The following is a 15338-nucleotide window of genomic DNA, read 5'->3' on the forward strand; positions in this document are numbered from 1 at the left end:
CAACGGGTTCGCCAAAGACAAAGTGGCAAAATTTTCGACCATCTAACATCATACTCTCGTCTTCCCAAATACGACACTACATAAAAAAACAAAATGTAAATGTTTTCTGAATCTATAAATTCAACAATAGTTAGGAAAAAAAAAATCATTTAATATAAGTGTACTCCAATTCCTCCATCAAAAGATAGTGTGTCAAAATTTGTTTCTCTTCATCACTTTCTTCTTCATGTCCACAGTAATCGGTCCTACCTTTGAATTTATGTAGATCATCTTTCATTGGACTCTTAGCATTCTCATCAACATCTACAATGCACTTCTCCTTCAAACAAATACACTTTGAAACACAATAGAAAAGAACAAAAAATTGTCAGTGTGTGGAAATACATAAAACCAAAATAAAAAGGATGAAGAGAATTTCAAACCCGTTTTTGACCCTTTCTCTTAGGTCTTGGCGATGAACTGGGCGGCATCACAAAGATCGAAGCTTTCTTTTTCTTCTTGTGGTCAACCCTTGTTCTTACAATATCCACGATCGACAATTGAAAGCTGGTCATGATCGTTGCTTTACTGGTACCAACACAACTCACACTTTTCCTTTCCTCAGCTGTTCCATCAATTTTATCAAATATCACATCATTCTTAATTTCGTTTATAACATTTTGCACCACCAAATTAAGATCACTGTAATGGTCATGGCCATTAGACGATCCAATCTCAGATGAATTTCCAACAACTTCAATCATTTCTTTCTCATTTTTTTCAATATTCACTTCATCCTCGTTTCTGACAATATGCACATTACCTTCACTGTTTTCTATATTATCATCCTCAACATTTCTCTCAAAATTCTCATCTCTCTTCATATTCTCATCCGCTTCATTTCTCTCAGTATTCTCATGTACATCATTTCTCTCAATAGGATCATCTTCTTCGGTCACAAATCCAACCTCATTTTTGCTCTATAATTTAAATTCTACTCCAACATCCATCATTTCTTTTTCAATCACAATCTTTGTCTTCCTACGACGCCTAACACTACCACATCCTAATTCAAAACACATCCAATTATTAATCACAACCACTTTTTTCTCACAACTTCTGATCTTACTACATCGGTAGTACCGTCAGCCAATTTCAACACCTATGGTTGAGTATACTATTAATTAATGGTTTGAACTTTTCATTCAATTATCCATATTCCAAAAAAATTATTTGACAAAAGGTCAAAATACTTACGTCCAATTTTTTCTCCTCGGGAAAAGGATATATCGGCAAGACAATTCATTATATCAAACAATTACCTTGGTTAAATCTATGGATTTGAGCAATAATTCAGCTTTTTCCTCGTTCAATGGGATTTTGCTGTCCATCCACCGAAACAAGCGAGGGAACATTTTTAAACTACGTCGTACACCTAGAGAAGGCATTCTCTCATACACCCAAGCCTAAACCAAATTAAATAATAGTCAATTAATCGATAAAACAATACAATAATAACTAAAGTAACAAAATACGCACCATTAATCCAACAGTGCATCCATCGAAATAAGTTTTGCGTATTTCTCTCTGAATAAATCGAAACGCGGCATCTCCTCAAGCATATTCAAAGAATGTGGTAAGATTGTCCAGATAAGAAAATATAAAACTCGGGATAAAATAATTTCCGGTGGAAAATATTATGGAGTTGAAGATGAACAAAATATAAAGTCGGACAAAATCATCAACTTCTAAGTCATCATCACTGCCTGCAAGAGAAATAAGTTTTTTATATATTGTCGCTCGCTTTGCTTTTCCAACTTGACCTCCAAATTGACGAGCCACAAATATATAATCCATTCTTAGATCCAAGTTTACAGGCTGGCCAATATGATGCAATCCAAGAATAATAGAAAACTCTTCTGGAGCAAAAAGAATCATAATACCATCACCCACAGTCAAATAACATGATTCAATCTGAAATCTATTCAATATGAAATCAACTTTACGACTACTAACAGCGAGTTCGGGAATGTCAACCCAATTAGCAAAAGGAGTCTCATTTATCCTACTCCATTGTTTTTGTCCTAGAATTGGTTTCAGTTCTGTCATCGCATCTTTAAAACAAGTGGGCGAGCATCGACTACAGTAGAGTTTCGTACTTATCTTGTTTTGTCCTTCATCAACAACGTTCTCTTTCACTGTCGTTCCTAAACTCATATATATATATATATATATATACGTACATAAATATCAATAAACCATAATACAAAAAATAACAGAAAAATAATTTACATATAAATCACAAGCACACAAAATATAAATATGATCATCACATTTTCATTATCAAATGTAAAACCATTTAATTAAGTGATAAAAATCTCTATTTTAATCATTGTTACCTTGATTTTAAAATCCACCTTATAATTATATAAGCATTTCGAATATTCAATTCAATCTAAATAAATAAATATACAAGTTTCATTTCAATATACCGATGTCGAAAGTTAACATTCAAAATTAGGTAACCGACGTAAAAAATTTAAAAATCTATCCGCCATAATTCTTCCAAACAGGAAACAGGGGTGTGGTTTTTGCACTACAGAGAAATATTTTCTCCACTATAACATAATTTTTATATTTAATCAGGAAGAAAAAACACTCAATTTAATATTAAAACAAATTAACTGTAAGCGGATGAACAAGAAAAAAACCATAGAATTTGAATTATCTGTAAGCGGATGAGCAAGAAAAAACCTAGAATTTAGGGATTAAGATTTAGCATACGAAAAAAAAATAAGTAAAATCAACAACAACCAATAATAACAAAATAGAATAGAAAAGAATTACTGAAATATATTCAAAAAAATATTACGTTGTGAAGCTCTTTTCGATTTCAAATCTTGAGGAGCATTTCTCGACTTCTTCTGCTTTGTACTTTTTATGTTCTTCGACTTTTTAGGTTTAGGCGACTTTTTCATCATCTTCCACGCCAAATTTGTTGATTAAATCTCGCATGTGCAGAAGAGGATGCGCATATGAGGGTTGGTGAAGAAGAAAGGGAGAAAGAGATCGATCAGAAGTTCAGAATGAAGGGAATAAGGAAGGAGAACATTTTTTTATTATTATTTAACATATATAAAATATATTTTTTTAAAAAAAGGTATATGGGTAATTTTGGGTAAAATGGGGAGCTGAAACTAAGAATTAACATGGGTCAGGTACTGAAAAAGTAAAATTACTGGCATGGGGACTGGAAAGCAAAAAACATTTGGGTTTGGGGATTTCTCCCTAATTTACCGTTAAAACTAATTTCATTAGTTTTTTTTATTTATTTTGAAGAATGTTAATATACAAATATATTTATAACTATGATAGATAATATTTTACTTTAAAAACAATTTAGTGAGTATTTATATCTCTTTTACAAGATGATATGATTAATTAGAAAATTAATCTTTCAGGAAAAAAAAAAAAAAGATATGAGATACAAAAATTTAGAACGTTAAAACAAAGTATAATTTGTTTTGAAATGTTTAAAATAAAATATAAATTAAGATGAAAATAGAATTGAAAATTAATGTTTATTTCGATATTTTTATATTAAGATATTTATATATTTAATTCTAATTTTTTGAGTAATTAATATTTTAGATAATTAATTAGAAATTACAATTATTAATGAGTTATTAAATATAAAATTAATTAATTAAAGGGTACTAACGCGCTATCAGTTTATAAGACAACTATTAGAGATGGGCACGTTTGGGCGAATGTGTCTTTATTTTACATATATTGTATTTAGTATTTTTATTTTATTTAAAATATTTATTGGACATTTGGATAAATATATATTATTTTAGAGTTATATTGTATAATCTTGAGAAATCATTAAAAATTGATATAAGATTATACTATCAAAGTTGTCACCAATATCGATCTTTGGAATGATGTGTTTCAAGTGTCCAGATGTAATTTTTTTTTGAAGAATGAGGGTCAAATGAAGAATTAAGAGTGATTGCAATGGTAGGTTTTAAACCAACGAAAAATTTGGGACGCGACAGCCTGCAGGTACAGCTCCTAAGGCTGTAGTTGGCATCCAATTTTGGACGCCAGATACAGCCTCCTTTAATTATATATAAAAGAATTAAATTTTTTGTGTCTCCTAATACATTCATGAATTTTTTAATAGTAATTAAATTTTCATTAAAAATTATTTAAAAAAATAAAAATATTAATAAATATTTAATTAATTTACTTTAAGTTAAGAAAATTTTTATTAAAGATTAATTAATTATATAATTATATTAAAAATTAATTTATAAAATTACTTTACGTATTTAACATTATTTAAGTTAATAATTTTTATTATATTATAAAAAGTAAAATTTAAATATAGATAATAAATAAGAATGAAATAATGTGTATAGAAATGACGAGTGAGACCCATAAAAAAGTTATTTTTTGGGTTTAAGATTGTGGATAAAAGTTATCAAAGTTTTGTGTTTTAAAATTTTGAAGTGACAATGATATGTCATAGTAGGTCTTGTGCTGAAGTTGGATGTACAAATTCATGAATGAGGTTACCCTAAGGATATCATCCGATCATAGCCTAAAGGGAAAAAAAATAACTAGAGAATAACTTATTCTCAAAAAAAGGTGGTAATTGGCATAGGGTCAAATCATGTGCAAAAAAACAATGAAAATACTATAAATACTTGCATCATAACGAGTGCAATTACGACATCAGTCGGAGGGATGCTGTGAAAAGTTTTAAAAGGTCAATAACTTATTAGTATATTAAATTTTTATATGAGATTTTGTGACAATTAAGATTTTCACAAAAGAGTATGAATGTTGCTAGCATGTCATTTTGCCTAAAACCTTTTTAGGATATTCTTTCAATGAGTGAAAACGTGAAGTAACTAGTCATATACTCAAAGGCGAAGCTGTGTATAGTGCTACTAGGGCTTTAGCCCGTGCGACACAGATTTTTTTGGAAATTTTTTATATGTAAATTTTGAATAATTTTGGAATAATTTGATATTAGCTCGAGTAACTCAATTCAAAAAATTAAAGTATTGGAGGGCTTCAAATTTTACCTCGGGTAGATTGATAATCTTGGCTCCGCCATTGCATATACTCGAATTTGTAAATTGTTTTTTGAGTCTTTTATTGGATAAATATAAGATTTATTAGCCGATTGGCGATTATACTGAATTTTATTTATGTAAGCTTATGCTAAAAAACGAAATGATGTAGAGGCAAGTAAAATTTACCATAGTTGGATATTAAATTTTCTAATTGATTTTGATAGGAGATGGAATTCTGGATAAAAATTTGCAGTTCTTCTGAGGTTGGAAGTAGACATGCGAGTCAGGTTTGCTTCGACATGCTAAAAACAGGGAATGAAACAACTCTACACTCAAAGGCCTTTGTATTTTGCTCATCTTATGACAAAAATCCGTAAAAATATTAATCAATCACAAAAACTTCTTGTTTATTGGCTAAAGTCAAGTTTATGAGAGTCAAGTATATGAGATGGATCTATACCATAATCCATCCAAATTATAAAAAAACGAAATTTAAAAATTTCGATATATATCAATTATCGAAATATTATATAAAAATTTTAAAATATATAATATTTTTAATCAATAAATTTTTAAATTTTAAAAAATAATAAAATATATGATATTTTTTGGTATAAAACAATATATACCGATATTGTACCGAAATCTTGATATACCAAAAAATTTGGATATAATCGATATGCTAATTATAGATATCGAAATGGGTATACCGAAATTTTCGGTAAAATATCGATATAAAAAAATTTTATACCGTAATTTTTGATACGGTATACAATATGCTATATTTAAGAAAATGTAGTCAACAGTATATATATTATATCTTGTTTTGACATCAAGGTATTGGCTATCAGGGAAAAAATCGCGGGACTTCGACAAGCTAGGAAATTTAATTTGAAATGTTAGAATGGATTTTTAAACAGGTAACTTCCTTCTCAATATTGGCCTTTTTCTCCGAACAGTAATTTAATTTAAAAAAACACGACCGAATAAGCAGTCTTATCATTTTCATACTATTTTTTAAACAAAAACGTATGTTTAATTACTTTTATGTTATCAAATGCCTTCACGACAAAAGCTAAAAGCCTAAAAGTTAGTCTGATTGCAATTTGCAAACACAAGTAAATAAATTAAAATACACTATTTTTTGTATAAAAAAAGATTGAAAATTCAATATTAAAAACGATAATAAAGTTTGCATATTCAGAAAATAGCAATGCTTGAAACTGTCTCTCAAACACAAATCTCATTGAAAACGGATGGTCCATTATAAAACATTATCACTAATACAGGAGTAGCAAAAACCCACCTCAAAATGCTGCTTCCAAACATTGCCATGCATAACCAAATAGAAAAGTTTACCTCATTCTTCGTCATCCTCGTCCCCATCACCACCAGACGCCTTCTTTGCAGCTGCCTTTTGGTTCTTTCTCTTCACTCTACCCGGACGCCCACCACCAAATGGACTTGTGAGAGAGAAATCAATATGTTTCTGGGAGTCCACTCTCACCATAAATGAGGGCACATTCACCACTTGCCTCCCAACCCTACATCAAGTTAATAGAGCTTTAACTTTCACCATAGAAAGGTAAGAAAAGGCAGAATACTGTTAGCCCCACAGCTACATCTACACATCTATAGCTCCGCCATAAAAATTTCAAACCTTCATTCTTGAAGGAAGGCATACATCGGTGGCATTCATCTCTTATAATAAAAGCAGGAGAGAAACAATAATACCAATACAACAATGAAATACGTAACAAGCAGATTCACATTTCACACGGCATCGTTGCCTGCACCCTTTCGAGAAGATTATCATTTAACACGGGTGCGGCTACAGTAATCAACACCAATACATATTCGGTGGGCATATCCCATTCCCACCACTCGTAGCAACAACAAAATACAAATATAATAGAGAAGCTCTGCATAGATGCAAACATGTAGCCACAAACATGAGTATATACATCGCAATTATTGGTCCAATATCAAAAGTATAAATAATCAAATGTAGTATGACAAACCAATGAAAGCAAATGCCCACAATTCGGGCTATTAATAAGAGTGAGGCTTTCACTGTCATTTCCGAAAAGTCAATAATTCAGTATATAGATTGTCAATCACAAGTTATATGAACCTAGATATCTAAAAAAAGGATAGGCCGGCAAAGTCACTGAGAAATTTAGTAATCATTTTTACCTGATATGTCTTTGGCGGATAAGCACTCTGGCATGGTGAATAGATTTAGCCATCCCTGCCTTGAACACCAGAGTCTGGAGACGGCGCTCAAGGAAGTTCTCTACAGTTAGGGCCAAGACATAATCGAGCTTGTTCTGGCTCTCATCCAGTAGCCCATACCTATTCATTCTCCTCAGAAGGGCTTCCCCCTCAAAAATACGACGGGGATCCTTCTCATCAAGAGTCAAAAGCATTCTAGCAGCATTTCTGATGCGGCTCAGTGCATACTGGACTCTCCACAGCTCCCTCTTGCATCTCAGACCATATTCTCCAACAAGCTTCAACTCAGCATCCAATCGCTCCTTCTCATAAGGGCGACGAGGCTTCTTAAACGTCTTTCCATCTGTAACCAACAGAAGCAACCAGATTTAAGCATAAGCTCATGCGCGAGAAAACCATTATCTTCATTCTTTTTTTAGTATGAGATCAAAACTTTATTGGGGGCAACAGTGCAACCCCAAAATTCAATCTTTAGTGTATAAGAGACCTGATTCTTACAAAGCAGAGCCATGACAAGCAACTCCAACTTTATTTTATATATTCTAATGCATGAAACCAATTTTAGCGCACTAATGATCTTCGAAAATATGCTCGCAACACTAATGCTCGTACATTTCAGTAGCACAACATACTAACATTTGCAAAAATATTACAAACAGAAGTCGTTATCGAACTTTACAACAAACACAACGTCAAGAACCTAATATAGTGCCCTTCTCAACTCTAAATCTTTAGACTCAAGCAATGCGCCGCATGAAAATGAAATCAAAATCTCCGTAACTTTCCTAATTCCAAATCTAAAAAACGATTATAAATAAAAAAGACGCAATTTTGGTCAGATGCAACAGAGGTATTTTCAAAATAATACCTCCACTACAACCAGTAAACAAAGGAATTCCATAACATAAAATGTATGAATAACAATATATGTAAAAGAAGCAATCCAATAAAACAAAAAAAACGACCGCGAAAAAACAATGCCACATACAGTCGCACCCATATAAATCACAACCAAAACTGGTGTTCTATGATGTGATCGCGTACTATCAATTGTTCACGTAAAAAGTAACGGAAGCTTACAGTTTCGGTAAAACGAGACGTTCACCATACTTCTCCGCCGTCACCGCCGCCTACGCGATTCTCAGTCCACCGATCTGCTGCTGTGGATCGCGATGGAATGGAAACACTAGGGTTTGAAGTTGTCTTAAGGTTATATATCCCTTACTGGGCCAAAACCCTAGTGAGCCCTGTCAAAAGAGTTGGACTATTCCCTAGGCCCATTGAGAACCAATGCAAAAGGACCAAATAGCCCAATTTCATTTTTACTTTTTATTTTTAAAAAGTAATCTAAAATACTACAAAAACCTAGAAATTTTATGATTAACTAACTAAATAACTACTTTATATTTCTAGTGGACAAGTTTATCAACAAAGAAAAATAATTAGAGAAACTTAGGTTGTATTTGGATCGGAAAATTAAGATTTGATTGAATATTTGGAATGACTTCATTTGAAATCTATACTCAAAAAATAATTATTTGAGATTTGAAATTTATTTTCAAACCAATTTATCTGAACACTAATTAATTTGTTATTATTGATTTGAAATCCTTAACTCCAAGCCATCAATCCAAATACAACCTCTTAACTAAATAAATATCCCTCCAAATAAAAAATAATCCACCCTAATATGAATTACTTTTTTTTTTTTGAATGGTAATATGAATCAGTTTTTATCAAATCAGATTTTAGGGTATGATTTGACAGCCCTAACTAAGAGACTTGTGCAAGTAAAATCGAATCATTTAGTGTTTGAATTAAATTATTTTGAGTAAGATTGCATTTGAATGGATGAACGATGATTTGATTTCAAATCCATATGCTATATATAATTGTAAAAACACATAATACTATAGATAAATAAACGATCACAAGCAAATATATATATATATATATATTGCTTGTTTGGCGAATCCATCATACCATTATGTTTTTTCTATTTTTTAAATGAAAGAAATAGTTGGTAATGCATGTTAAACATAATAAATTACAACAAGTAAGAAGCACACACTTGAATACTATCAAATAATATAAATGGTAGATATCTTCTGAAACGGTTTCACGAAGAATTACCTGTAAAATAAGTCAACCGATTTATATATATACAACAATATTTTCGACATAAAAAAGGATTGGGTCTCACATATTTAATCCTGTCTTACAACAGTTTTTTAGTATAAATTTAAATGTGTTTTTTTAACCAAAAAAGAATAAAAAGCTAGAAAAACAAGAAGTTGTCGTAATATAAAAGAATAGGAACTACGCCTAACTTAACATGTATGCCCAAGTCCCAACTAACACTTCAACAAACCGATGAGAAAAGAATTCCAGCCGCTTCAGCTATTTAAAAAATAATAAAAAACAAAAAGCTGGTTGATCAAGTTACTGCACAGATTGTATATTATGTCGTCGGCATACCCTTGTTTCATTTTCGGCCCACCATTTCTCCGCCTGCTGCTCGGTGAAACGTTTCCGGCTGTACGAGGACACGGAAAACTCTACGTTTATAAACATTATTCGAAAAATGGCACAAGAAAATATGAAAAATAACTACCTGAAACGAACTCGTCTCAACTCGTTGACACCGTCTGGTAATGAAATGAGAGTGATGTATACTCCAGGCTCGTCTTGTATAATATGTTCCGATTTATATAATTGAGATGACTTAGTTCCGTTAGATATAGGTGCGGGAGTTGGATTGTCTCCACACTCGCTCTTGGGAGAGGTGATGCTTGTCACGCTGCTTCCGTTTGAGGGGCGATTAGTTTCGCCCGTTATTTGGTCATTTGTATCCAGGTTTCTACACGCAATTTGTTGTTCCCTTTCAGCCATTTCCTTTAACTGCACGGAATTTGGAACTTTAATGGACTAGACAAAGGGATGGAAACATATAGATACTCTTCCTCTAAGAAAGCTCAACACGACGGAAAATCAAAAGGGAGGAGAATTTGATCTTCCAAATCATGAATGAAGAAACTTGCCATAGAAAATAGTTCACTTCCGCTCAAGAAAATGAAATTTTGTCGTTTGGAGCCACATGCATTAAAGGGAAAACAACTTTAACAGTTTTCTTAAAATGTATTTGTTGAGTGTATCCACGACTTGGAACGCATTAAGAGTTTAAATAACAGCAAGAATTAACCTGTGAATTCAAAGATTTGATCAATTCATCTGCTGCTTTGTTTTTACAAACTTCATCTTCCACCCTTAAGGCCATCTCACTCAGCTTCTTCGATTTTCCGTGAAGTTCAGCTTCGAGAAGTTGTGTTTTGCAGCTGAGTTCTTCTACCTACGTATTGAACCAAATTTACAAAGAAAAATGACTATTGTTTGTAGAAGTTAAATTTTGCTTCCAGATATGGTATCTAATTCAAACTTGATTAATGTTTATTTAGCATGCATACAAATTATGGAAATGAAATTTCATATTCCAGAGTGGACAAAAGGACCGGAAAATCGCAAATATTAAGGTCGGATAGGAATAGAGGGAAAAGATGCACAATGGTAGTCTACAATTAATCAACATCATTTGTTTAACAGTAGGTGAATAAAATCATTCATACCTGTGCTCTTAAACTTTTGACATCCTGGCTTAAACTATCACTGTGACTCTTCATGTCATCTGAAGTTGCCTCTGAAGTACGAAACGACAAAGATGGTGATGGTGTTGCGAATTTCAGAGTATTTGACATCCTGGGTACAGGTGATGGTGACCGAGAAACGATTCTGGAACTTGGAACAGAGAAAGAGACGAAGTTCTTGGAAGTTTCAAATGGACTCCTTGGCGATTTTGAAGAAGTGCTCAGCCTCTGAATATTTCCATTTTGGAATAGGAATACATTATTCTCATTCGATTCTAATGTCGTATGGACTGTGGAACTTCTATCGGACTTGAATGAGTCAACAGATGAGAGTCTAGCAGTAACTCCTGATAAACGAGAACCTCCAGTTTCTTTTGCTACAGATTCACCAGGCTTATCTATATTAGCTCCAGTTTTAACTTTAGGTATTCGAGGGGTGGGTCCGGGATCCATTTCTTTTTGTAACTTGACAAAGCAATCATCGCAAACACGATATGGTTTGTTCACACTAGGGGCTAAGGAGGCTTTAAGAGACCTCCTGGTACTGCATACTTTGCAAAACACTAGCCCACAGTTATAACAATTGTGACGTTTTCGCATGAAATTGAAAGGATTATGACAGCCAGAGCACACCGAATTATCTGTACTAGATATGCACTTGTGCAGACAAATAGCAGCAGTAAAATTCGAACCACATGCTATACTTTTTACTTGTTTATCTTTCAAAAACTCGATTAGAGTTGGTGTACTCCGGTCGTCGGTATCACCATGGCCTAGTTGCCCATTTGTACCCTTCCCCCATGTATAAACTTCCTGTTTTGAAGTCAAAATGGCAACATGATATGAACCACAAGCAATCTCTTCCACACAACTGTCACCAATATCACCTTCTATACAAGAAGGAGTCTTTCCATCAAATAATGGACTTCCTAGCTGTCCATTAGCAACGCTTCCCATAGTGTACACTTTTCCCGAAGTAGTCAGAGCAACTGTAAGGTTGTTTCCACAGGCCACTCGAGAAAAATCTACTTCGGCTAATGAAGAAATGCATTCAGGTACTAGTCTTGAGTCATTGTCATCATGCCCGAGTCGTCCTTTATCCCCGTCACCCCAAGTGAACAGCTTACCAGATAGTGACAGGTCCGAATTTCCGGTGTTAGGAGATCTAGGAGTTACTTCAACAATTGCCGCAGTGTGCCATACACCACAAGCAACTCCTACATTTCGCATTCCCTTTAAAGCTTCTACTTCTCGTGGAACACTTGTGCCACGTCGATCTCCATGCCCTAGTGCACCAAAAGTTCCATCTCCATAGGTAAACAAGTGTCCAGAAGACATCAACAAAGCTGTATGCCATGGCCCACAAGAGACAAACGATACTCTTAAGCCATCTATAGGACCACTAACCCTTTTTGGAATCCAGTGACTCGTATCACTTCCATGCTCAAGCAAACCATCATGGCGGAAACCATCACCCCAAGTATAAAGATCACCCGAGAGTGTGACAGCGCAAGTATGATACTCACCACATGCTACTGATTCAATTCTCTCGCCAATAAGATTTTCTATGAGCTTCGGTTGGGATATATCCTTTTCTACTCCATGCCCAAGCCTACCTCCATCCTCTTCACCCCAACTGAATAATTCTCCATGCTTCGTAACCAAAACAGCGTGTCTCTTTCCACAAGAAATACTATACACATCAAGTACCGTTGTTGATTGCAATGCCTTAGGCAAGAGAGCATCAATCTTAATGCTAAATGACCTATCAACTTTTTCGAGACCATCCCCCAACACTCCGGCACCTGTGCCTTCTCCCCAAATGAAAACATCACCTATGCTATCAAAATCCTCATTACATGAACCTTGGCTTACAGAACTTACAGCACTCGAAAGGCTCACCCTAACTGTATCAGCTCCAGATGATCTGGCATTTGAGGTATCCACAGCCACTGCTGACTGTAAAGTGGGAGATTGTGTAACAGACTCAGCCAACTGAAATTTCTTGGCAGCTGCGGTGTATGAAACAATATCAGCAAATGCCTTTCCCAACCTACCTTGAGAAACATTTTCCGTAGGTTGGGCATCACTCTGATCCTACAAAACTTAAAAATAAGAGAAATAAATAGACGTATTTTTTTTATAAAAACACTTCTTTTAAAACACGAGACACTGCAACTCACAAATGGTGAACTAGATGGGAAAACTTTCTGGCCACGTGGACTATCTGAAGATGCAATCTCACTCTTTGGCTCACTTCGTAATTTTCTGTTACTACCACGTGCTATTAGAGCTTTTAATCCAAGAAACCAAACTTCTGCTTCTTCCTTATCTTTACATATCTGTCAAGTTTTAGTAAGAATATGTTAAGAATCTAGTTTCAAATATATCTTGATAAGATAGGTCTAAAATTTTGGTGATCAATTTGGTGAAATGAAGAATAGATATATAACAAGAGATCAATCACAAGCTCACCAAATCCAATGATCTCTCATTATATATGAGAGAAAATGACTGGTACTCTTTCTCAGGACGAGGATATCGCTGAAAAATAGCCTGTCAAGCAAAAAATGTGACTATATGAGTCAAAAAATTTGAATTGTTACCTTGATAATGTTCCAATAAGTTTCTCGGGCGGCAGATAATCTCTTGAAAATTCTAATAATTTGGTTTGTAAAGCTTTGCATCTTTAGGAGTGTTCAAATATTGCATCAAATTCAGATTATGCAAGCTTTCCGCCAAGAAAAATATAATATAGTAGTACTTACTGTTCTTTGCCCAGGAATTATCCTCGAAACCTGAGAGAACTCAAGTGCTTTCTCATCTTTTCCATAATACCACAACAACTTTGACTCATCCTGAAATTTAGACAAACAATTCAAATGACATGAAACATGACAAAAAAATACCCATAAATCTTAGAAAGCATTAAAAAAAAGTTCAAAAACATATTAAGAGTGTATTATGACATATGAAGAGTTTAAATTTGGTGGTTAAACTGAAGGTTGGTTAATGTCAAGTTCTAAAAATACTTTTGAGTAAAAGCATTCAATCTAGGCAGAAAAAACAAACTTCCCAATGCACCAAAAAAAAAACGAAAAACAAAACAAAATAAACAAAGTTCATTCAACGTTAGCTATTCCTAGAGTCTCAAGGAAATTAACCAAGCCGAATCCGATGGAAGACACCTAATATTACAAGTTTAGATTGACGACGTCTATATAAACTTCTACGAGAACTTACTGTAGAAAGTCGAAATGGGCAAAATTTTGGTTTTCCCCTCCGTCCATACTTCAACAAGTGTGCTCCCTTCTTAAGAGCTGTAATGGCCTAAAGAAAAAGACTCGTCAATCCAATGCCATAAGCTTCACATTTTCTCAAGGTTCTCATAAAAGAAGTCATAACTTGATGCATCACTATCTCTACCAAAACATGAAATATATTATGGTAGCTAATAAACAACAGGGAACGAGTTCATAAGCACCTGATCAACGTCTCTTTCCGCGAGACTAGGCCTCTGTAAATCAGCCATTCACGTTGCAAAATAACCAAGTGAAACAATCCAAGCATTAAACCAAAACCCATCCGAATTATCGAAAAATAATGCTTTCTCCCACCTATTCTGCCCCATGATACAAATCCCCTAAACTCCAAGATACAAGATTTGGTTTCCTCATCTACCACATTTCGAAATTTCAATCAACAGGTCCTTTAAAAGCAAAATTCGTATCCATACAAAATTCTAATTGCCGAACGCAAGAAATTTAATTCAAACAGCTGTAGCCACCTGCGGAAAATGGATCTCCTACCCCCAAAAAATAAATCTCTCTTCAAAAATTCATGCGCATGCATGCATAAGCGAAGGGGACAAGAGCTGGTGGAATCTTCCAGAGAATGTCCTTACACCTAAAGGGTTTACTGCATTTAAGATGCCTTGGTCAAAAATCTAATCTTTAAACCACCAAATGAAGAACAATTATGGGTTTTCTGGGTACACAATCTAATCTTTGAGCTACCAAATATGGGAAATGAATTCCAGACCAGATTCTTGAATCTTGAAATCAATTAAATTCTGAATTGTGAAGGAATTATGGGATTCTGGGGAGGGTTGATTATCGGGGTAAGATCCCTCAGACGTGCAAACCTTCTTGATTTCTTTGCTTCCCCTCTCTCTCCAGTTCTATTTCTCATCAACCCTTTAATTCCGGGAGAATGCCATGTTGTTATAATAATATTATTATATTATTAAATTGGTAAATTTTTTGTTTCGATTTAACGACTTAGATCCGAATCTTTCTATCAATTGACAAATAAAAGACACACAGACACGTATGTCGATAATTTTGAAAATTTACAACTTCTTACATTTTGCCATACGAAACTCTGTTCTTGG

At 33.8% G+C, this 15338-nt stretch overlaps 2 protein-coding genes across 2 annotated transcripts; both read right to left on the reverse strand.

Moving 5' to 3' along the window:
• Positions 1-6235: 6235 nt before the first annotated feature.
• On the reverse strand, positions 6236-8529 carry LOC140871816 (small ribosomal subunit protein uS4y). The gene is made up of 3 exons (XM_073274544.1): positions 8385-8529; positions 7266-7647; positions 6236-6613 (listed from the first exon to the last, which is right to left on the reverse strand). Exons 1-3 carry the CDS (start codon positions 8410-8412, stop codon positions 6430-6432), a joined length of 594 nt encoding a protein of 197 aa, XP_073130645.1. The 5' UTR covers positions 8413-8529; the 3' UTR covers positions 6236-6429.
• A 919-nt stretch (positions 8530-9448) lies between these two features.
• Positions 9449-15122, reverse strand: LOC140871319 (PH, RCC1 and FYVE domains-containing protein 1-like). The gene is made up of 9 exons (XM_073273776.1): positions 14430-15122; positions 14189-14275; positions 13714-13803; positions 13421-13501; positions 13129-13287; positions 10928-13042; positions 10507-10653; positions 9919-10205; positions 9449-9840 (listed from the first exon to the last, which is right to left on the reverse strand). Exons 1-9 carry the CDS (start codon positions 14475-14477, stop codon positions 9747-9749), a joined length of 3108 nt encoding a protein of 1035 aa, XP_073129877.1. The 5' UTR covers positions 14478-15122; the 3' UTR covers positions 9449-9746.
• Positions 15123-15338: the final 216 nt, after the last annotated feature.

This window comes from Henckelia pumila, unplaced genomic scaffold (genome assembly GCF_033568475.1).
Source record: "Henckelia pumila isolate YLH828 unplaced genomic scaffold, ASM3356847v2 CTG_461:::fragment_3, whole genome shotgun sequence".
Classification (NCBI taxonomy): domain Eukaryota; kingdom Viridiplantae; phylum Streptophyta; class Magnoliopsida; order Lamiales; family Gesneriaceae; genus Henckelia; species Henckelia pumila.